This window comes from Hydra vulgaris, chromosome 03 (genome assembly GCF_038396675.1).
Source record: "Hydra vulgaris chromosome 03, alternate assembly HydraT2T_AEP".
Taxonomy (NCBI): domain Eukaryota; kingdom Metazoa; phylum Cnidaria; class Hydrozoa; order Anthoathecata; family Hydridae; genus Hydra; species Hydra vulgaris.
In genome coordinates, this window is record NC_088922.1 from 29163252 (window position 1) to 29187953 (window position 24702).

The following is a 24702-nucleotide window of genomic DNA, read 5'->3' on the forward strand; positions in this document are numbered from 1 at the left end:
GAATGTGAAAAGCGATCTGTATAATTAACTAAACGAATTGCATGTTTCTGACTGCAATAAAGATGTTGTAATTTACTTTTCTCCATACTTTCCAAGGCAATGATTGTATAATTTATATAATAGCTTATAAATAAAAAGTAAAGTTGGGCTGAGTTTTTTTTGTTTAGATAATTTCAGGCTTTGTATAAAATGCCAATATTTTTGAATTTTTGGTGCTTACATGGTCAATATGTATTCTCTAAGTAATATTCTCATCAAGATAAACACCTAAGAATTTTATAACAGTATAGTTTCATCAATATAAATTCGAGGCATAATATTTGGTAAAAAACGTTTTTTTGCCTAGGAGGGAAAAATAATCCATTTTGTTTTATTAATACTTAAAGTTAATTTATTAGCTTTGAACCAATTAGAAATGGATTGAGTTAATAAATTATCTATATAATATAATCCCATTAATATCAGTGCGGGATTAGAAAAGATTAGTATCATCAGCGAACAATATACTTTTCAATTTGGAAGCTTTGATTAAATTGTTTTCATGGATTTAATGCTTAAACATATAATCATTTCATAAAAAAATAGATGCTTACTTTAATGCTTATATAATCATTTCATAATTAAAAGTTCATTAATGTTAGTAATGATGACTGCCAACTAACTTTTTTATAATTTGAAACATAGTTGTTTAAATATCATCAACAAAGTTTTCTGGATTTGGCAGAAAGCTAACGTTTCAACAAGAAACAAAATGCTGTATTAAATTTAAAGGATTGTATAAGAATGTTTCTGTTAAACAAATAATACAAGATAAACCTGCTAAATAAACTAAACTTGACAACAATTTTCAGGGTATTCTGATAAAAACTGTTAGAGTATTTGCATACGAGTTCCTATAGTTAAATTAAATTCCAGAAAACTATTCAAGAAAACTATTTATTCAAAATTTTAAAAAATGCCAGAAAAATGAAAAGAAGAAGAAAACATTGAATAAAAAAAAAAAATTCTGAAAAAGAGGAGATTTTGAATAACTTATAGATGTTTGTTTAGCATTCCTAAATATATTTAATAGTATACAACATAGTAAATTTTTTTAGGTTTTGTATTATTTATTTATTTTTTGGACTTTCAATAAAACATTTAAATGTTTTTTGTTATTTTTTATAGATGACTAAATAAAACTATCATTTATTTAAATTAATATTTATAGTTATTGCTTATAAAAACTTTTAAACTCAAGTGCATCTTTAAAGATTACGAAAAAACTAATTAAACTAAAAACGATATTTGGGAGTAGTGTTTTATGACATCAGTAAAGTATGCAAAAGTACAGAAAAATGTATAGTTAGTGCTTTATACAGGTTTAAATAAATAGCAATAAACCTAAAACTAGTAAGAAGCTTAAACAAACATCATAAAGTGTGTTTAATTAGATTCGTCAAGGAGGATTGAGGCATGATAGAGCATTTACAGAAAAAAATTGGGCATGATAGGGCATTTATAGAAAAAAAATCCACTTATTCTTTATATAACAACACATTTCAACAGAGACAAGGCAGTTTCTAAAGCATAAAAAACCATTAAGAAAATTAAAACAAATGAGAAGTTAAAATAAAGGTAAAAAAGACTTTAAATAAGTAAATAATATTATCCAAAAATAAACAAATTAAAGAGGTTAGATTTAATTTTTTTTAAAGAGTTAGACTTAAATGATTTTTTTTTTGATCACCTCAATATTTGGTGTACAACAATACATAAAAGAATATTGAAATTAAATGTTATCAGCTTTCTAGATTTTACATAATTCTGACTTTTTACTACTTATTTATATTATTGAACTCATAAATTTATGTAATTTATAAGCTTTTTTATTTTTAATAATATTTATGATACTATTGTTGTGTATAAGAATAATCACTGTTTTATACCTTTATAAAATTATTAAAGTTTTCACCACTATATTCGCTGTAAGCAGATATTCTTGTACCGTCCAGAAATTCAGTTACAGAGCTGCCATTTTTGTCTACAATAATTACACCATCCTCTCGTGTTTTCAATAACTAAAAAAAAAGCAATCTTATCTTATAAAAAAAACTGTTTTATATAAATAAAATTCAAACTCTAGAAACATACTTAATTAGAAAAAAAGTTAAACTCAATGTTGAGCTACATAAAAGGAATATCCAAAATGTTTAACTTCATTATGAAGTTCGAAATTTCTGAAGTAATTTATACTTTATAAAATAAATTTTATAAAGTACTAGCTGGAGTTACCCGGCGTTGCCCGGACCAATATTTAAACTGGCTTACCTGATATCTGTACACAAAAATGGGCCCAAAAAATGGTCCCCACTGACCCCGGGGGTCGGGGTACGGGGTCAAAACCCAGCTAAGAACCTTCTCCCCCTCGAGGACTACCCCCATGCTAAATTTCATCGAGATCGGTGGATTTCTATAGAGAACAAACAAACAAACACACACACAAACACACATTGCCCTTTATATATATTAAGATTAAGATAAGATAAGAAGATAAGATAGCTGGAGTTACCCGGCGTTGCCCAGGCCAATATTTAAACTGGCTTACCTGATATCTGTACACAAAAATGGGCCCAAAAAATGGTCCCCCTGACCCCGGGGGTCGGGGTACGGGGTCAAAACCCAGCTAAGAACCTTCTCCTCCTCGAGGACTACCCCCATGCCAAATTTCATCGAGATCGGTCCGGCGGTTTGGATTTCTATAGAGAACAAACAAACAAACACACACACAAACACACATTGCCCTTTATATATACCTAGCTGGAGTTACCCGGCGTTGCCCGGGCCAATATTTAAACTGGCTTACCTGATATCTGTACACAAAAATGGGCCCCAAAAATGGTCCCCCCTTGACCCCCGGGGTCAGCGTACGGGGTCAAAACCCAGCTAAGAACCTTCTCCCCCTCGAGGACTACCCCCATGCCAAATTTCATCGAGATCGGTCCGGCGGTTCGGATTTCTATAGGGAACAAACAAACACACACACATTGCCCTTTATATATATTATTAAGAAGAAGATAAATTACTTCAGAAATTTCATTTTTCAAATAAATAATAAAAATTACTTTTTGTAAAAGTTTCTTTGTCTAACAAAAGTAAAATGTTTAATGATTTTTTTTTTAATGTATGTGTGTGTGTGTGTGTGTGTGTGTGTGTGTGTGTGTGTGTGTGTGTGTGTGTGTGCGTGTGTGTGTTTAAAGCTTTTAGGTAAGTAAATAGTTTTTGATAAAATAACAATTTTTGGTTAAAACTCTGTTGCTGACTTAATTACAAAAATCTATACTTAAATTACAATTGTTTAACCATATTGGTGTACATGAATTTTTTTTATAGTTTACTAACAAAGAAATAAATATGACACAAATATGTTTACATGATCTGAGCTGATCTGATTTAATTAAAAACTTTTTTTTTTGATTGATTGAATTTTTAAAAGAGTAATTTATCTAGCCTTTAAATTATGCACTTCTACAACCATAACCATAAGGTTTTAGCTATGAGGTTCCAGTACCCTATATAGGGTAAAGTTGTACTGAACAGACATTTTATTAAATAAGAACTTAGAAATCAGTAAAATGTAGTTTAGTAATTACAAACAGTTGACACGTCTTTTTATTATGTGTGCAATAACTTTATTCAAAGTAAAGCAATAGTTATTGAGCTTTTTTTTTCAAGGCAAATGTAATCTTTTAAAATTTTTAATTTGGTAAATATTTTCAAAGAGAACTCTAATTATAAATAATAAAATAGATACATATTTTGTGCTTTGGATAAATAGTAGTATGAAATCTGATTTATAGAATATTGTAATTATTTGGGTAAAATTTGCATTTTGATTAGTTTACTTAATGATTTACCATTGGTTGTACTGAATACACCAATCCATTTTGCAACATAAGAATTTATCACATTTCAGCTTGTAACTTACTAAAACAAAATACTAAGGTTTTCCTAATATACAAGCTTTTGAAGTGTGGCTAATGAATTACTTAAAAAAAAAAAAACATAAACACCAGTTGTAGAATACAGATAATTTTAGGTTACAAATTAAAAAGAAAGTTAATAAGCTTTATTTTATATTCTCTTATTAAAATATCATGTTCATTTCAAATTTTTAACAATTCAATTTAAATTACATAAGTTTTAAAATAATAAGATTAAATATTATAATATACATGTTATTGTAAATTTATATTATAATATTTGTTAAAAAATAACATTAAATATTATTTAATAACTAGTAAAAATATGAGCAGCCGTATTTAATTTATAGCTTATTATAGCCGTACTTAATTTATAGCCCTATTTAATTTTAGCCGTAGTAAATTTATGAGCAGTGGTAGCACAGTGGTTAGCATGATGGTTGCAGAAACTAGAGAACCGTGGTTCATTGCCACCACTTGGCAAGTTTAATAATATTGGTAATGAAGGAGGCGTTCACTTCCTTTCAAATGCTTTTCTATAAGGCCGTATAAACTTCTTGCTCTGTGATAAGGTCGTATAAACTTCTTGGGGCAACTAAAAGAAAAAAAGCCTGCGCAATCGCAGGAAAAATTAGTTGATGCTTTAAATTAGATTTAATTATTGTTTATTCTTTCTAGGACATAATTACTGCATAAACCGCTATATAGATATTATGTAGCCTGCTACATAGCATACAGGTACTACATAGTCTGCAGGCTACCCACCCACTACATAACTATGATACAACATGCTACAACATAACCTGTTATATAGCTTCTACATAGCATGCTCATAGCTACTTCATACGCAGCTCATAGCTACTATAAAGTCTGTGTCCCACAACATAGCTACATAAACAACATTACATAGCAACTGCATAAGTATCTAGCCCATAAAAGTAAAAAAAATTTAAATTAAATACATTACTTAATTTAACAATTTTAAGTCAAAAGTTATCCGCATTAATTTAATTTAGACAGCCAGCGCAATTGCAAGGAAGAATTAGTGCAAGTTTTAATTTGACTGTAATTTTTTTTATTTTTCTAAGATATAACTATTACATTACCTGTTATGCACCTTTTAAATAGCCCAATATATATAGGCACTACATAGTTCGCAGGGTACACGCCTATTGCATAGCTTTTATACAAATGCTACAACACAACAATTATAAAAACAATTTTAAAACAACAACAAAAAAACAATTTAAATAAAAAAATAATTTTAAATGAATTAAATTACCTGATTTTTGTGATATCAATTCAAAAGTTGTACACCTTAATTTGAAGTCAAAGATGTCAAATAAATTGCAATGGAGCTTGTTATTTTAATATTTAAAAAAGATTTTTTTTTTTTTAATTAAAATGACCATCAATCTTTATTAAATTGATTATTTTTAATTTTGATTTTTGTTAAGAACACGTGCAAACAAAGTTCATTTTTTACTTTTTTTTTATGTAACATTTTTGAGTTTACCTTAGAAAAACAAAAATGTCCAATAACAGACAGACAGATAACTACTATGTTTTTATATACTAGTACATTATATAACAATAAATATTAATTTTTATAATATGGTTAAGGTAAAACACCCAGTGTTTGCTATGCGACCTAGTCTTTGTCACTAAAAAACATACAGAGCAATATTAATTGCAGGAAAATTTTGAAATCTTAATTAAAAAATCTCTAATGTTGACTTTATAACTGATGAAAATTTGATGATTATAACTTTAAAAATAAAGGCACTAGTAAACAACCGGGGCTGGTATTTGAATGTAGCCAAGGTCGGTTCTATGGACAGGACTGCATAAACAGTGCATATAAACTTATTTTTATATATTATATCAATATGCACCAACATTTATACAGCCCCAGCCATAAACCCGGCTTTGGCTCAGGTCAAATACCCGCCCCGGTTGTTTACTAAAAGGCACAGGATTTTTTGTGAAAAAAAACTTTTGCAAAAAATCCTTAATCATCTTTTAAACAAGCTTTTGGATAATCACTCAAAAAATGTTGTTTATAATCTAATTGTATTTTTTTCTTTTTCACTCTGTTATTAAGATACAGGAATATCTTATAAACATAGAGCTAGTAGATAAATTTGAAAGGGTGGGAGTGGGGTGGTGGTGGCAAACACTGGAAGAAAAATAACTCTTTTTCTAGTAATCGTCATCAAAAAGTTTCTTTGAAAATTAAACATTTTCTGATCTTGTCATAAAATTTCAACTCTGACACATATGTCAATACACGTATGGCTTAATTCTATTTAAAAATAGTCGTGTAATAAGAAGCTAAATCTTTTCCAGCATCTTAGCCACAATTTTAGCTCAAAGTCATGCTAAGTTTTCCTTTTTTAAACTTGCAGATTTTATTTCTAAATATTTTTTGTTTAGCTTTTGGGATTTTTGGGTTGTATTCTTGTAAATAGGAAAACAATTGATTAAAATTTATTATTGGATAAATATATATTTATTAGAAAATCTTTTACTATGTTTAATTTGTTAACATATCTTAACTAGCAACAGAGAGGTTGGGATTTAATTTTGTATTGAAAATTGACTTGAGAACTAATTCATAGCACATTATTGTTTTAAATGTTAACAAAATAATTCAACACATTTTTGTGTGTTGAATTTTTTTTTTTTTTTGTGAGTTCATTAGTAACTGTCAAAGAGTCTGTTAACATATAATACTATCATAATAATAATGCTTCTAAAGTAGTATTCTTTAAGCTTATTTTTTAGACATAATTAGTTCATTTAAACAAACTTGTTCACATAAAAACAAGAACAAAGAGTGTTTATACTGTTTAAAAAAAAACAAATAAATCTAATAACATTAATGTGCTTTGAATTAGTATTGTTACTTTGTACTTTTCAAAAAGGTTTTTTACCTCTTTCTACACTGCTACTACAGGTATCTTAACTAGCAACAGAGAGGTTGGGATTTAATTTTGTATTGAAAATTAACTTGAGAACTAATTCATAGCATATTATAGTTTTAAGATTTTTTATAAACACATAACAAGTAAAGTACTAATTCATAGCACATTAATGTTATTAGATTTTTTTTTTTTATTACATAGCAAGTGGAGTACTGATTATTAGCAAATTGATGTTATTAGATTAATTTGTTTTTTTCACACATAACATGTAAATTAATAATTCATAGCACATTATTAAGTATATTATTGAGTATATTATTAAGCATATATATATATTAAGCATATATATATATATTAAGCAAGGCATATTTTTAGAATAATCAAATTTAAAATTAAGTAATACAAAAGACAAAAAGGTAGCTAATAAAACAAGATTCAAAGCATAAAGCAGAACAATTAGTTAACCATGATTAAAGCCAAAGCATTAAAAAAAACAGAAACAGATAACTTTTTTTGTTTGTTGAAGGTTTTGAATTTTTTAACATTGTATTACTAATGGAAAATTTTTTTTGATACAACTGATCCCATTGAACAACAATTTCCAATGAATTTCTGTGGAATGTAATTGATAAAAAAGAAAAGTATCTTCAAAACCAGTTGCAAAAGATTATGGGATGACAGTTACAGTAAAGTTACATATCACAGGCCTCAGTGGGAAACAAGAGCTTTAACTCTCGCTCACACTCCCCTAAAGTGGTTTACAAGAGCAGTTAATGGCTCTTAAAAAGGTATATTTTTTTCATAAATATAAACCACTTTCTTTTTTTTCTATTTTTAGATAATGATTAGAAAAATTAAAACTTCTTGTGCAAATAAAATGACAAAGTTCAAGTTTCAGACTGACTTTTTTGCTTACAAAATGCAGCTGTTTTTTTTGCTATTTTTTGCATAACAGCCAATATAACAATAATATTAATGACAATATGGTCAAGTTCGCAAAGTTATTTATAAAAGAAAACCATTATCGTTATAACTAAGATGAAAAACAGAAAAGTTATTTTTGAATTTAACCAATAATTGCATAATAAACTGCAATGCTTTTTCAAAGGCACAGTTATTGCAAAAATTGTTTTTCACATTGCCATAAACAACTCTTGTTATATTTTTGTAACATTAACACTACAGCATATGCTTGTGACAAGTATAAAATTAAATTTTGTATTTAACAAGAAGTTTTTTTATTGAATAAACAATTTTAATGAATTCTCAGCTCCGCACCCACCAAGGCCTGACATCATATACATTCCTTTAGTGAACAAGCAAAGGAAACCATCCCTTACATATTTGAAATTAACTAATTAGAAAATATTAATAAAACGGATATCCTACTCACGAGCAAAATTTATTAAACAAATTATTTCCTGATATATATCTTTTAAAAGTAATAAAAACAATGGGAAAAAATTTCATTTTCGAAAAGATGTGAAATCTTTTTGTCTCTTTATTACTTACATTGCTACTGCTTCTTCTGATTGCTATTTCATTATGTCATATATGTCTGTAATATATTTTTTGATTGTAAAAAAAACAACTAAATTTTCTAAAAATTATATACTCCATAAATTTTATTAATCACAGTGAAAACATTTCGAATATTTTTTAGAGTAGTTACAACTTTTTACAATAACTATTCAAGAGTAGTGTAGACCTTACATATTTACAATACTATTCAAGAGTAGTGTAGACCTAACATATTTACAATACTATTCAAGAGTAGTGTAGACCTAACATATTTACAATAACTATTTAAGAGTAGTGTAGACCTAACTTATTTAAAAAGGTATTGCACAAATTTATGCTGGATTTTAATTTGATGACAACTTTATGTGTCATCAAATTAAAATCTGGTTTGTTGTGAGTAAAAATTTTTAAAAAATTATGTTAAAAATTAAAAAAAAACAGGCTATATATATTTTTTTGTCACAATCTTGTAAAAGAAAGTATGCTATAAATGTTTAAATACTATTATTAAGCAAAACAAATATGTAAAAATAACCTGATTGGTTTCTAAACAGTTCACGGTAAATGTAGAAAGTGTGTTAATATTTGTAATGCGTTGATTGTTCATAAATTTACGCTCACCGGAAGCTGATGTATAATACCAATCAATGAGATCAATATCATTTTCTCTAGTGGATTGATCATCATTAAACTTTAGAACAGAAGCAGATTTCAATATTTTTCCATTTGGATACAAAATTTCAATCATGGTGTTACTCATGTACTAAAACAAATTTCAACCATTGTGTATATTATTTACAAAAAAATATAAAGCCAACATTTGACCAAATCACTAAGGTTTTTTAAAAATTATTACTAAATCTTGGTAGAAGATTATTAGATGACAGTTACAGTGAAGTTACACATCATTACTTAATTACTATCACCGAAATTTTAAACAAAAATATATTTAAAAAAATAATAAATAAACAAAAATCCAATCTTTGTGTTATTCATTCACTATAATCCAATATCAATTATAGTAAAGTTTGCGTACTATAAATCTAACAATTTCAATTATAGTATAGTTTTTGTATATCTAACAATGTTACTCATTTTCCATGCAAAAAATATTTTCCATAAAGTTATTTGTACACTATAAACAAAACTTTGAATAGTTTAAGGTGTCCATTATTAACAAAAAAAAATTAAATTGCAATTTGAATGTTTAAAAATAAATAAAACACTATTTTTTTAAACATTCAAATTGAAAAAAAAAAATTTTAAATTTTGAAAATTCAAATTAAAAAAAAATTTTTTGAAGCTAGAAACATTGAAATAATAATAGCTCAGGCTACTGTAGCAACTGTTGAAGTAACCACAATTTAAATTCAAACAGGATTCAAACATGTACAAAACACCTGTTTAAAATAAATTTAAATTCAAAGTGGAATCAAATGTATGTACAAAACATTTGTTGAAAACAAAAGTAATTAATGTTTGGAAATTCTAAATATTATTTAATCTTCTTGAAAGTTCGAATATGTCTTTTAAGTCAATGAAAAAAACTTGGATCTGACATTTCAGATATCAAAAAAAATAAAAATAAAAGTTACAAAAAGTCTGCACAAAAAAAGTCATAGTAAAAAAAAAATTAACAAAAAAACAAAGTAAATGAAAATTTTAAAACAAAAAGTTACAGTTTAGGTGTAACTTTTGTTTTAACGTTAGCTTTTTATAACTTTTGTTTTAACATTAGCTTTTCATAAACAAATTAAAGGGTCAATCTTACGTTTCATTCAGAAAAACAATAACCAAAAAAAATATATTTATGGTACTTAAACTAAAAGTGATAACTCACTTTAATAACAGCACCATCATCTGTAACACATCGGTAAACTTCAGATACTTCATTGAGATGTTCTAACTTATTTATCTTAGTGCTTGACGGTATATGTTGCAATCTGACAGTAAGGTATCTCAAACAATCTACAATATTATTATCTTCAATCAAAGCATTATGTAAAAAAATAACCCTTAAACCGTTTGGAACTGTAAAAAATAAATTCTGCAAAAACATTTGTTCTTGTATAATTTTTTTTATTAGACATTTTCTTTCTTCTAGTTTAAATAAATAAACTTTTTCTCTTCTAGATTCTTCAGACTCCTCTTCTTTTAACTTTTGTTTTGTTTTTAAAATTTTTAGATTTAATGTTGAAGTAGATCTATCAATTACTTCAGATTCTAATTTAGAAGATTCTAATTTATTAAGAATAGTATTAAGTTCTTGAGAAAATGATGAACTTATCGATAAGATCAATCCATCTGAAAATCTTGCTTTAAACACTGAATACAAACTGATATTTTTTTGATATTTTGGCAGAGTAGGAAGCTTTGCAGTCTCATTTGAGTTAAATTTATCTAATAACACAAATGCTTTATTATTAAAATATAATCAAAAAAGTAAATTTAAATACAATAATAACAATAAAAGCAACTTAGTCATTTTTATTAAACATCTATTAAAATGACTATAATGATTAAGTTTGTTAAAAGAAAAATATGTTTTTTTATTTATTTTTTTATTCTGATTCACTCCCAACAAGGCTGCAATCAACCACTATAAAGTTGGGAGTTACTAGAAGAAAATTAGAATAGATATAATGAGCAAGAAAACGGTTGACGGAAGACTTGAAAAGTTGTTGGTTGCTTGAGTCAGGAAAACATGAAGATGGAAGAGAGCTCCAAAGGGTTGAAGTGAAGGAAAATAATACGAATAACAGTTTTTAGAGCATGCAGGGACAGATACAGTAATAAAATGAGAATTTGCTGAACGTCAAGTCAAGTAGATAATAGCTCCTTTGAGCAGCAACCATGATAGTATTTGTAGAAAAGTGAATGAGATGCAACTTTATGACAATGAGAGAGAGGCTCAAGCTTGGCAGATAGAGTAGGTCCAACAATATTTACAATACATTTTTAAACATTATCTAGAAGAAAAAAGAGCATTGTTAGAAGAACCAGCCCAAATATGATAATAGAACTCCTTACAGGGATGAATAAGAGATTTGTAGAAGTAGAGAATGATATCAGGAGTAAGAAAATGGCGAATAAAAATAGCGAGCTTCAGAGGTCAGTAGTGAAATATAATCAAAGAAAATGTAAAGAAGAGGACTCAGTGAGAGGGTAGCCACTCATTAATATAGAAATGTCAACAGTATTGCTAGTTGTTTGCAGTGAATAACTTAAAAATTTGTTAAGTTAAAAATTACAAGCCAATGCTAGCTTTAAGACTTTTGTCAAGACAGGAGTATAAAGATGTGTCATCAGCAAATGGAGCCACTCTAGATGTAAGGTTGTCATGAAGATCATTAATGTAGATAAGAAACAAAACAGGACCCTAGAAGTTACTGGAAAAGAAGAAGAGTGTTGGCCATATACATGATATGAAGCAAGCTTGTGGAGAAGACCAACATGCCAAACTTTATCAAAAGCTTTAGATATGTCAAAAGCAATAGCCCTAGCCTTACCACCTCTATCTAATGCATGATAAAATCTTTCAGTCACAGCAGTAAGCAAGTCAGTTGTAGAGAGAGAGTAAATTTTATTGATCGTCTGACAGTAACTTATTTGATTCAAGAAGGGTTGTTAGAAATTTGTTGGTCAAAGACTCAAAGACCTTGCTAACAACAGATAGAAGACTGATCAAACAATAGTTGGAGGGGTCAGAATGGTTTCCAGAGTTTTTAAAAATTGAAACCATAGATGTCATTTTCCAGCAGATTAAATAGTTTGGAGAAAATTGAAGAGAGTTCTAGAGAACACTTTTGTAAGACTATGACAGGAATGTTGTCTGGACTACAAGCAAAAAAATAAAGAAAAGTTCATTGCAAATAGTTCTGCTTTATCCTTGAGAGAGGTAATAAGATCAGTCGCATGAATGAGAAATGGAATGTTAAATCTACCATTGCTATTGAAGATTCTCTATTGAAGTCTATAGAGCCTAACTTCTGAATAACATTGTTTTAAAGAAAGTGACATCTTAAGAGTTGATAATACCAAGAGTTGACAATGTATTTCTCACAAGTGTTGGAGACTTGAGTTTAAACTATATTTATTTTTATTAATAAAATATTTTAAAAAAAAACAATGTAATTTTGATCAAGCCTTGATACATATTTTGTGTCTGGGGAAATAAAAACCAATTTAAAAACGTTAAATTTTTTTGAAAAATTTCAAAAGGGTGGAGTGTAAAAAATATGAACAATCATTTAAAATAGTATATGTTGTCTTGCAGATTTTCAAGCTGTACCCTCATTATGAGATAACAGGAAGAGGTGCATAGCCACTATCAAGGAGGCAAAAGCAAAAATCTATAAGTCGAGAAGATCAAGCATTCATCATCCAGTGACAGGAAACAAAGTAACACAAGTTTACATCTATGCCACCCTAATAGATGAAAAAGGGGTTTGAGGCTGGTCAACAGAATTATTCTGCTTACTCCTAAAGTCTTTGTCTAAGAGGCCTTCTACACGACAGTTGCTGGGTGCACTTAACATCTTCCCGAGATGAGTATTTTTATTGAGACACCATCTCTAACCTTTACTCAACCAAAAGCCCCAAGCCAGGGGAATTTTATTTGAGCATAGTACTTCCAGAGGTGTAGGGTGAATTTGAACTTCAAACCTTTTGACTGTTAGCTTAAAGTTATACCACTAGCATACTTCCGAATTGCTACCACATAAAAGTTTTACCACTTGCATACTACCAAATTGATACTACATAAAAGTTTTACCACTAGCCTACTACCCAATTGCTACCACATATAAAATTATATAAATACATTATTTATATATATTCATATTCGCTAGCAAAAAAGTGCATAACAGGGATGATAAATTTAGAAAATAAAGGTTAGACAGTTTAATATCTGAAGTTTACATTTTTAGTTACTTTCATTAAAATGAATGAGAAAAAACTATTCTTTTTAAAATAATTAACTATATATTATCAATCATATTATATATACTTAACAAAAAATGTAACAATTAGTAGTATTAATATAAAAATGTGTACCACAATTTCTTAAGTTACTGCACTTTGTGTTTGACATATCTTCATTTAATGCAGAAGCTTCTATTTCAGTTAAAGGGTTAACAAATTCCAGATAAAAATTATTGTCATCTTTTATCACATTAATGTTGATGTAAGTGTTCCCATTAAGGAAGACTTGTTTTTCTAATTTGATGCAACAACTACTTTCTGGAAACATATAAATGCATTCAGATTTTAAATGAAGCAGTGCGTCACCAAGATTATAACCATCAAAATCATAACTTTTTTTTGTATCTTTTATTAGTTTATGTTCTTCAATATTTTTAGCTGATTTTATTTTACTTAGTTGATTTTCACTTGTTTTCCTTTTTGAAGCTGAAAATTTATCCATTTTTGAACCTGTAAATAATAATTATTTTATATATAATGATTTTACATATAATAATTTTTTTATAAATCTAAAATCATGATAAATTTTACTCAAAATTTTGTTATATGATTTCTATATGCAAGTAATATTATTCGATGAATATTCTGTTATTTTCAATAAAATTAGTTTTCATGTTTTTATTTAAAAAATAATAGAAAATTATATTACTTCTGTCATTCTTAGTTACCTTTTCATAAAATTGAAATCACACACAACAGGTTGACTGTGGTGTGTGAACTTAAAAACTATTTCAAGATTTATTGTACCAAAATACTAAAAGTTATTGATTTAAAATTTTGTTAATATTCTATAACTTTATCATCCTACAAAAAAATAGTATTAAAAATCGTATTGATCTAGAAGTTCTTGCAAATTCTCAAATATATTTTTTAAAGTTATCATGTTTTTAAAGTTTTTAAAGATTTAAAGTTATCATGTTTTTAACTATACTACATATATATAAAAATTTGACTGAAAACTAAACATGAGTTTTAAACAAAACTTTATTAATAAAAAGTTTTGGTTTAAAACTCATGTTTAGTATTAATAAAAAGAAAAACAGAACACTTCTACTATTGCCAAAGTTTCTTTATATTAAACTTTAATAGTTTCTGTGACTGTTTTTAATATAAGAATTTTCTCTGACCAATTTTCTCTTGTAATCATCAAATATGTTTACATGTCACATTTTAAATACACATTTGTTTATAAAGCAGGTGAGCACACAAACAAAATTAGGAAGAAAAAAATTGGGATCAATTAAAGAAATGTCTGAAACAATACCAAGCAATACTTGATAAATATTAATTTCTTGTTGATCTCTTTCAATTAATCTTAAAACCTGAAGTTATAAATAGTATAATTGTAAATAAACTTAATAATAAATAATCTAAATAATAAAAATAAGAAATTAAAAAAGTTTGTCACAAAAAAGTGTTTCAAAAAGTATATTGTGCTTTTATTTTTTAATTATCTTTTCAAACATTTGTGATTTTATCGTTTTTATTCTTTTTTTAATTAAAAAAAATAAACCAATTTTAACTTTTTTTTCTCTATAAATTTAATTTATCATAATTAAATTAAAGATGTTTATTTTTAATAGTTATTAAACAATAAAAACTTTTTAAGTAACAAAAAGACACATCAAAGCTTTTTAATGATTTAAATGGTTCAGTTACTTTTCAATTGTATAATATTTTTACAGCCAGATGTTACACAATATGATGAAAAATAAAGGTACTATGGAATTTCATTACTCACTTGGTCAACCACTAACTTTTCACAAAGTAAAAGCTTGTTTAAATCAGGAAAAAAATTATTATTTTAAATTATTTTTTCTGATGAACAGATGTTTGGCATTAACAGTCTATACCATGCAAAAAAAAAAGAGAACCGGGCTAAAAACTGTGGAGAATTATGTGAAAAAAAGTATTATAAAAGATTTCAGCAATTTAAATGGTGTAGATAGGTGACTGTTTGAAAGGATTGGTCATCTTGGACAAATAAACAGTAAACCACAAAGTTTATATCAAAAAAGTTTTTCAGTAGTTATAAAGTATGGAAACTAAGTGTTTGGATTTAGATCTCAGATATCAGATAATCAGATATTTCTGCAAGATGGAGCAACTACTCATATCAATCAACTTTTCCAAAAATGGCTTAAGGTCAATTTTTCAGTCGTAATTGACAAAAATATAATTTAAAATAACTTTTTATGTAATTAAAAAATTTTATCTGAAAAACCTGCTTTTTTTAACTCTGGAGATTGGCTCGGCAATTTTTTAGATACTTCTAATTCTTTTACATCTTTAATAAGTTGATTTTCGGTATTTATTTCGATTCTTGTTTTTAAGCCATAGCTAAATAGTATGTCATATATATATATATATATATATATATATATATATATATATATATATATATATATATATATATATATATATATATATATTATTAAAACTTTAGTTAAAAGACTGCAAGCCAAATTTTGAGTATTAATTCACTTTAAAAGCATTTAATAAATCAGTTAAATTTTAACCTGCTTTTATATTTTGGAGGGACTGCTTGTACCATAATGTTTGTTTTATCAACTTGCTCTTCTTTATTATTAAATAAACTTTTTTTTTTTTTTATAACCCATTCATTAATATCATTTGCAACACTGTGTAAATAACTCCTAAAACCAACATTTGAATGCAGCCATCCATTCCATGAAATTTTATTATACAAGCTTTCATTAAAAGGATTATACATTACCAACAATAACTTATTGTTGCCACGACAATAATACTTTTTTATATAAGGCCTTAACTCAGAGCACTTATCAAGTATCTAAAAGTTAAGGTTTCAAGTAAATTATACACACTATACTAAAGAAAAAAAAAAACTCAAATAATAAATGAGATATAAAGCATAGTGCAAAAATTTATTAGTTTTTAAAAAGTAATTTTTGATTTATCAATGACTTCAGAACAGTTATTTAAATAACTTGGCTGCACTGACCATGCTGAAAATGTTATAAAACAATAACAGTAACCTTAACAGGGTTATTATATTTATATTATTATATTTAGTTAGTAAAATACATATTAAAAAACAAACAAAATAAAAAATAACCTGATACAAAACACTTGCTTCAAATTTCTCCAGCCAACAATGATCATCTAAATTCCGTAACAATGTATTAGGTTCTAGTAGTGAATTTTTATACGGATAGTCAAAAGCACATAATCCTTTTTCATTTTCCTTTTCATTATAAGAATCCATCACTATATCTGACATAGTTTGAAGTGGCAAAGATTCAAGTATATACTGACACAAAGCACGCTCAAATACATCTTCATTGATGCCTTGTTTGGAACAATGGGTAAAAAGCTGCTTTCGTTTGGTTAAAATCTTAACTAGTTTTTCTTCATTAAATTCTGAATAATCCATTAATTTGGCATAAGGGTGAACATTTTTCATTCTTTCTTCACATTTAAAAAAATATATTTCTTCATTGCAAACATTTATAAGATCCAATTTAGCTTTATCCCCATAATACACAATCAGAGACTTTTGAGCAATATCTTGTTTCTTATTCCAGTATACCTAAAATAAAATTAGTTCCTTAAAATAGCTTTGTTTAATAGAATTAGTTATATACAACTAATGTAATGTAGCTAATATATCATAATTTTTTGGGGAAGAAGGAAAAACTTCAGACAAATTTGCCTCTATGAATAATATATATATATATATATATATATATATATATATATATATATATATATATATATATATATATACATATATATACATAATTATAAATATAAACAAATATATATTATAAACATTAGCATTTAGCTAATTCCTGGTACTGCAGGTAACAGTAACAATAGATAAACTAGAGCTATATAGTATATATCTATATAGCTCTAGTTTATCTATTGAGTACTCTTTTAAGTATACAATATCACACATGATAATATAAAGATATTTTTTTTATTCACATATATACACTTATATACATATATACTTGTATATATATATATATATATATATATAATACAAAATATGTTTTTTTCATTTTTGTATTATACTTACTTATATTATATTATTATATTACTTGTATTATACTTATTAACCACTGGTGACAAAAATTTGGCACAATCTTTGATAAGCTAAAACTTATTGAGTTATTTTAAAATTATTTTAATTATCCAGTCTTAATTTTTTAGTTATTTTGTTCATAAAGTGTTACTTATCTTTTACTGAAAGTTTTGTTTACTTAGATTAATTAATAAAAAAGTTATCGAAAAATGAAGTCGACTACATTAATTGAACAAGTGTACAACTATTGTAATTTGCATCCTAACGCTAAAACAAAGAGCACCGTAGAGTATTTTGTTGCCTCTAATCACCCCGAAAGAACCATTAAACGTTATATGGCAAAGTGGAAGAAAAATGAGCCAAAGTCTCGTGAGCCTGGATCAGGCAGAAAACCAAAAATTATGACTGCTGGGAACATCAATCGCCTGAAAGGTCTTTTGAACAACCGGTCTGGAACTTCAACAAGAAAAATTGCAAATAAATTCAAGTGTGATCATTCCTACATTGTAAAAACAATAAAAAACAAAACAAACATTTGTTATTTTAAGAAAAAACAAATCCCTGATTGCACTGAGAAACATTTAAAGCTGTTGCAACTGAAGTGTGGAAGAATTTGTCGCAAATTCAGAAACCGCGACTTTGTCATTGACGATGAGTCTTATTTTACATTTAAACATACAAATAAAAATTCGAATGTTGGATTTTACTCAGATGACGCAAAAAATGCACCAAAAAATGTAAAATATAAGCGCAAAAGCAAATTTGAAAAAAAAATTCTTGTGTGGATTACCATATCCCCTCGTGGAATCTTGAAACCATATATTGTTCCTGCGAGACTGGCAATTAACCAAACAGTGTACAAAAATGATTGCATCATCAAACCATTGATTCCTTTTATCAACAAACATCACAGTGATGGTAATTATGTATTCTGGCCTGACTTGGCCTCTTCACATTATGCTATAAGTGTGACCAATTACCTCGATGAGAAAAATATCCGTTATGTAACAAAATTTGATAATCCAGCATGTGTCCCAGAATTACGACCAATTGAAGGTTTTTGGTCAATCCTTAAAGGCTATGTGTATGAAAACAATTGGAAAGCTGAAAGTGAAGATCAGCTGCAAAAAAAATCCATTCTTGTTTAAAAAAAATTGATAAAAATCTTGTACAAGGCATGTGTGAACATGTATACAAAAAAGTTGATGCCGTACGTCGTAATGGCGAGAAATCATTATTGCAGTCCCGAAAATAAAAAACTAATATATTGTTTAATATTCTGTACAATATTTTTTGATCATTAAACTTTTAGTTGTACTATTACTGTCTGTGTTTATTTTGTGCTAAATTTTTGTCACCAGGGGTTAATTATTAACTTGATCCCAAAATCTTAATTTTCAAAAATATTTAATTTCATTGGTTTTTTTAACCAGTAATTAAATTAATAAATTAGTTTAGTAAGTATTTTTATTGATGGATTAAATTTAATACTACTCGTTTAATTTCCAACATAAATATACACTTTGATTATTTTGAGATATTAAAAAGTTAGAAAATATTATAATGTCAAAGAATTTTAGTTTATCACTAGAAACACATTCTGCAATTGTCACTTTGGCAAATGATGGTTGACCAGATATATTCAAAAAATGTTGAAAGTACAGCAACCAACAATTAGTGATACTATTTATCAGTTTAAATGTAATATTGCAAATAAAAAATTTATTGTTACTAAAGATAGGAAAAGAAATGGACATCCCTGCAAAACATAAAAGGCTGAAGACAAATTTTCTGATGAAATAGACAATTAACAGCTCAAGAAATAGCATCTAATTTCAATGCCACTCATAATAAAATTATTTCAGAAGAGACTGTACAACATCACTTAAAAACTGTTTGCTTGAATGGTAAAACAGCTATTCAAAAAACTCTTTTAAAAGCAATAAATAAAAAAAAAGCTTCAATGGGCTCTAGTTCATAAAAATTGGAGAGAGATAGACTTGCAATATGTATTTGGACAAACAAATCCAAATTTGTTGTTTTTGGAACCTATTTATGTGAGACAAACAGCCATTTAAAAATTTCATTCACAGTGTATACAACCTACTGTCAAACATAGTGAAAGTTCAGGTGCTGTTTTGCTTCTAACCAGGTTGGTAATCTTGTGAAAGTTAATAGAATTCTTAAACAGAAGGGATATCATAAGATATTATGTAGAAATGCTATATCATGTGGAAAGTGTCTATCTAAGTGCAGGTTTAATATGCAACAAGATAATGACCCAAAACATTCATTCAAATACTGTACAAATTAATGGTAAAAAAAGAAGCTTGTAATGAAATCAAAGTTATGATATGGTCGCTACATTTGCCAGACCTCAATCCAATTGAGTTGCTATGGGAACAAATGAATTGTGAGGTATGAAAAGAGTGAAATTTAATGCTATGGTGATGGTAGTAGTTATGCGAAGGATCCAAGAATGGCAGATAAGCAAGTTTAGCAATTGAGAGAATTGCGCAAGCAATTGGGCAAGAAAAAAATTAGTCTAAATTTTTTATCTGACAATCTTTTCTAAAAATCAAAATAAGAAACTTGGAACTTCTTGCAAAATCAAGGCTTGAAATGGCCTCCCTAAATCCAATTACAAAGTTTAACAATATATTTTTACATGCAATGTAAAGCATGTATCCAACATGCACATATTTTTATCTCTTGAACAGGTGTTTTCATGTACACTGCAGCTTTTTGTCTTTTTAAGTGTTAAAGGCTTTTGTATTTACAATTTGTATATGCTTGCCTTGTCACCTGTCTTGCTTTTGATTTTTAAATGTATGCTAATATGACTAGCCCAGTGTTCATATCACCCCCCCCCCCATCCCTCCAATTTGATATCTATAATTTGTATAAAATGTGTCCAACAATGAACTAGCCATTGATTAAATGAAATTTGAATTTAAATTAAATTGCATATAAGTGTTTAATTTAACTGTGTACCTTGTTTGTTGTAGATAGTTGATAAAATGGCTACCCGCTCATATTGAGACCGTAAAAAAGAGATAAACAAGTTTTGTTATATATGCAGCAAATATACTGCAATAAAGTAATGTACTATTAATGAACATATTTGAAGGCTGTATGATGCTTATTTTGATACAAAAGTAGATGTGGCCATTTAGGCACCACAATAGTGTTGCACTAGCTATTCTTCATTTAAGCCATTGGTTAAATACTGGCTACTCCACGCTATTTGGTATTAATAAGATCTGAAATGAGCCATAAAATCATTTCAATGATTGTTATTTTTGTTGCATTAATTATTCTCTTATTGCCATAGAACTGAAAGTTCATCATATTCAAATGTTGAATCCACTTATTGTCCAATACCACACTCATATTCAATACTAGTACTTAAGAAACCTGATTTCTTGGTTGAAGAAATACACGCTGAGCTGTATACACAGACAATGACCTATGCAATGTACATAAATATAATGACTTCCTTTGATCAGCATCAGATTTAAATTATGACAGACCTCAATTATTTTCACAACTTAAATTAATTCATTTGGTCCAAGATGTGATGCTGACTAAAGATCATAATAAACTGCAAGCATCAAGATTAAAAGTTACAAATTCTCTATTAAAATTTACATGTTAAGTATTAAAACAATATATATGTGCGTGTGTGTGTGTGTGTATGTGAGTGTGTGTGCCCTGTTGTTTAGCTAAATATCAACTGATTTTTTTAAAGTCTTATCAACATTTTTTGTTTTTTAATATTCTAAAAAAAAAAAAATTTCTTTAAATTAGCAGTAAAAATTTAGAACGATTTAAAACTTATAAGTACATGGAACATTGTCACTGTAGTTCCTATACATGAACAATATGCAACATATAAAAATACGAAAGTATAAAAAAATATTCAAGCTTTTAAAAATACGAAAGTATAAAAAAATATTCAAGCTTTTAAAAATACGAAAGTATAAAAAAATATTCAAGCTTTTAAAAATTTTTGAATTTTTTGTTATGTTACATATTGGCAATCAGCCAATCAGCCAATTGGCCATTTATGTCGGTTGCATATTCAATGCTCATGTAGGAAACCTACAAAAATCTGAAAGATATTCTAAATGCAATACATTATAATAAGCATCAGCGAATGATGTGAGCTGATCAGAAAGTAGTTCCCTACTTGGAATTCAAGTAAGATGCACTAAGTTCTGCTGTTTTTTTTGCTTTTGGGATTTATAAATTAGAAATTTTTTAGTTAAGTCAAACAAGTTTTAGTTGAGTTTTAGTTGATGATAGCTCTTTCTTTGCAGCAACCATGAGTACTTGTAGAAAAGAGAAATAGATGAAACCTTACAACAATGGAGAGTGGCCTAAGCTTGGCAGGTAGAGCAGGTCCGACTATATTTATAATGCATTTTTGGACCTTGTGTCCACAATATTGTCATGCAGTAAAAAAGCTGAGTTTGTTATTATTAAAAATTCAAAAGTTCTACTGGATAGAATTGTTATAAGCTTCAAAGGTTAGATAGTCAATCCCTTCTCCAAAAAGATTAGCATCATAAAGAACTACTTCTTCTATTGCTTTGCTTAATAACATTCTGTGAGCATGTGTGTAAATATTGATACAAAATAATACAATTTGATTTAAGCATCAAGCTAACCATTGAAATGTTAAATACTTATGTCAAGCATCTTCAAAAATCTAGGATTCTCATCAAGTGCTCACTCAAAAATTGATTCTTAATTTCTGAACAAGTAATTTGTTATTTAATAATAATTATAATTTCAAATATTCAAAATAAATTGTATAAAATCTTTACAATTATATAAAAAATGAATTGTATAAAATCTTTACTAGTATATGAAATTGTATGAAAACTTATATTATAAACATTTAAATGAAAACTTATTTTATAAACATTTATATGAAAACGAATTGTATAAAATCCTCACAATTACATGAAAATAAAATTTTTTAATTATTTAATTTAATAATATTTAAAACAAATAAAAACAGTTTTATTGTAATATTGTTAATGCAAAACTTTACCAGTAATAAATGAAAATGTTAATTTCATATTAGTTTAGTGCCTCTTAGATGTGATAATTTTTAATTTTTTTCATTGTTGGTTTCTTTTTTCTTGGTTTTCCTAACTTTTCTGATCATTTTTTTGCCCTTTTTTGTAAAAACATAAAACTAGTCTACAAATAAACTTCCATATTCAAATGATTACAAACTAGAATGCTCTTGTGTAAAATGTTATATAGGTAAAAGATTTTGCAAATAAAATTCAAAACTTTAACAAAAAAATAATGTTGAAAATAAAGTTGATCGAAAGCATTGAAAAACAAGATTTAGGAAGCCAATATTTTAGTATTTATGTCACAAAACAATGAAAAACAACGTTTAGGTAACCAATGCTTTATATTATACATCACAAAATCATGAAAAGAATTTATAAAACTAAATTTTTATTCAAAAAATAGACTTTATAATGAAAGTATATTTCTTGAATCAAAAATAAAAAATTTAATTTATGAATAAAGTATTACCCATAAATGTTTTATTTATTTATGACTTTAAAACTTTGAAGTAAATTATAACACCACTCTAATAAACAAAAAAAATAAACTTACTGATTTACTTTTAGTTCCAATATGTCCCAAAATATTATTCATGTAATTTTCTACCAGTTCATCAACATCTTTTAACTCAGAAGTTTTTTCTTTAAATGTTTGATTTCCGTTTATCAAGACAACTACCTATAGTATTAATAAAGATTATAAAATAAGTAAAGATTATAAAATAATACTTTTTAAAACTTTAATTTTTGAATTATTACACAACTTTTAAAAACAATTGTTATCTTTAAAAATTAAAAATTCAGCATTAGTTTCAACAATGTCAGTCCAAAAAAATTTTTTTGAATATAGCAGAAAAAAAGTTTAAATATCAATAGAAATTTTTAGATATTTGATGATTTAAACATTAAAATAATTTCAATGAATTGAAAATTATCCCTTAATGATTTTTTAATAGTAGGCAATTTTTAATCTTAAATTTAAATTCTTCACCCTTATTTTTTTTTATACAGAATATGTATAAAATAACATTTTTATAATAAGAAATTTGTGTTCTTATGCTTAAAAAAATTACCCATTGAATCAGTAAAAATGACTCATTGAACCAGTAAAAATGACTCATTGAATCATTAAAAATTACCCATTGAATCAGTAAAAACGAAAGTCAAAAAAGTCACCCTCTGACAGAAAAGTTAAAAAATTCTTTTTTAATTTTTTTGTTGTATGAGCTGTAAATAAATAAATGTAAATAAACAATGTAAATAAACAAATTTGATTGGTTAATGTTATTCACATTAATTTTTTAGCAAAGCAAAATTATATTCATAAGTTCTTGATAATAAAATCATTGAGAAAAGACATACAGTCGCAAATTCAGAAATCAATTAAATCCTAGGAAACTATAAAGGTGGAAAAGGATACAGAACTATTTCAATAGTAAATGTTAAGCCTAATAGTCTATGAAACATTATTAGAAAATATAAAAAAATAGGCACCATCAAATATTTTAAAAGATGAAGACATCTAGCTAAGACTAATACGCATTGATAGAGAAATTATTCAGAGAGTTGAATAAAATCAAGGACTATCTGCACCAAATCTAGCAAAATATTTACTTACAGATCAAAGGTATAACTGTTAATCCTGTAAATCAAACTGTTGGTAATTGCTTGAAAAATCAAGGTTTTTGAGGTAGAGTTGCATAAAAAAGACTTTCTTGAGTAAAAAGAAGCAAATGAAAAGATTATCTTAGGCCAAGAAACATTCGCAATGAACTCTCGATCAATGGCAACAAGTTTTATGGTCAGATGAAACAAAAATATGTTTGTTTAGTTCTAATGGGGAAAAAAATGGTTAACCTCATAAATCCTAAATGTATGAAAACAACTGCCAAACATGGAGGGTGTACAATTAAGCTTTATTAAAATGTTGGAATACTCTATATACTTAACTTATTTTTTCTTTTTTATCAAAAGGCAAATAATGGTTTGGGGCTCCTTAGCTTGTAGTGGTGTTGGCAAACTTGAGTTCATTGATGGAATAATGACAAGAGTTTTATATTGATATTATGAAATGAAAATTGAGATTATGTGAAGTGTAGGCTTATCTCATAATATCATTAAGGATAGAGTTATAAAACATA

The 24702-nt window shown here is 26.9% G+C and overlaps 1 protein-coding gene across 1 annotated transcript in view; it reads right to left on the reverse strand.

Moving 5' to 3' along the window:
- LOC100206938 (sperm-associated antigen 17) overlaps positions 1–24702 on the reverse strand; it is a 200071-nt gene that overhangs the window by 80859 nt on the left and 94510 nt on the right. The window contains exons 9-16 of the mRNA XM_065792894.1: positions 23115–23240; positions 16491–16964; positions 15913–16205; positions 15618–15733; positions 13466–13843; positions 10251–10810; positions 8946–9173; positions 1929–2060 (exon numbers count right to left, since the gene is read on the reverse strand). Coding sequence (XP_065648966.1) covers positions 1929–2060; positions 8946–9173; positions 10251–10810; positions 13466–13843; positions 15618–15733; positions 15913–16205; positions 16491–16964; positions 23115–23240 — 2307 coding nt within the window. The remainder of the gene's footprint in view (positions 1–1928; positions 2061–8945; positions 9174–10250; positions 10811–13465; positions 13844–15617; positions 15734–15912; positions 16206–16490; positions 16965–23114; positions 23241–24702) is intronic.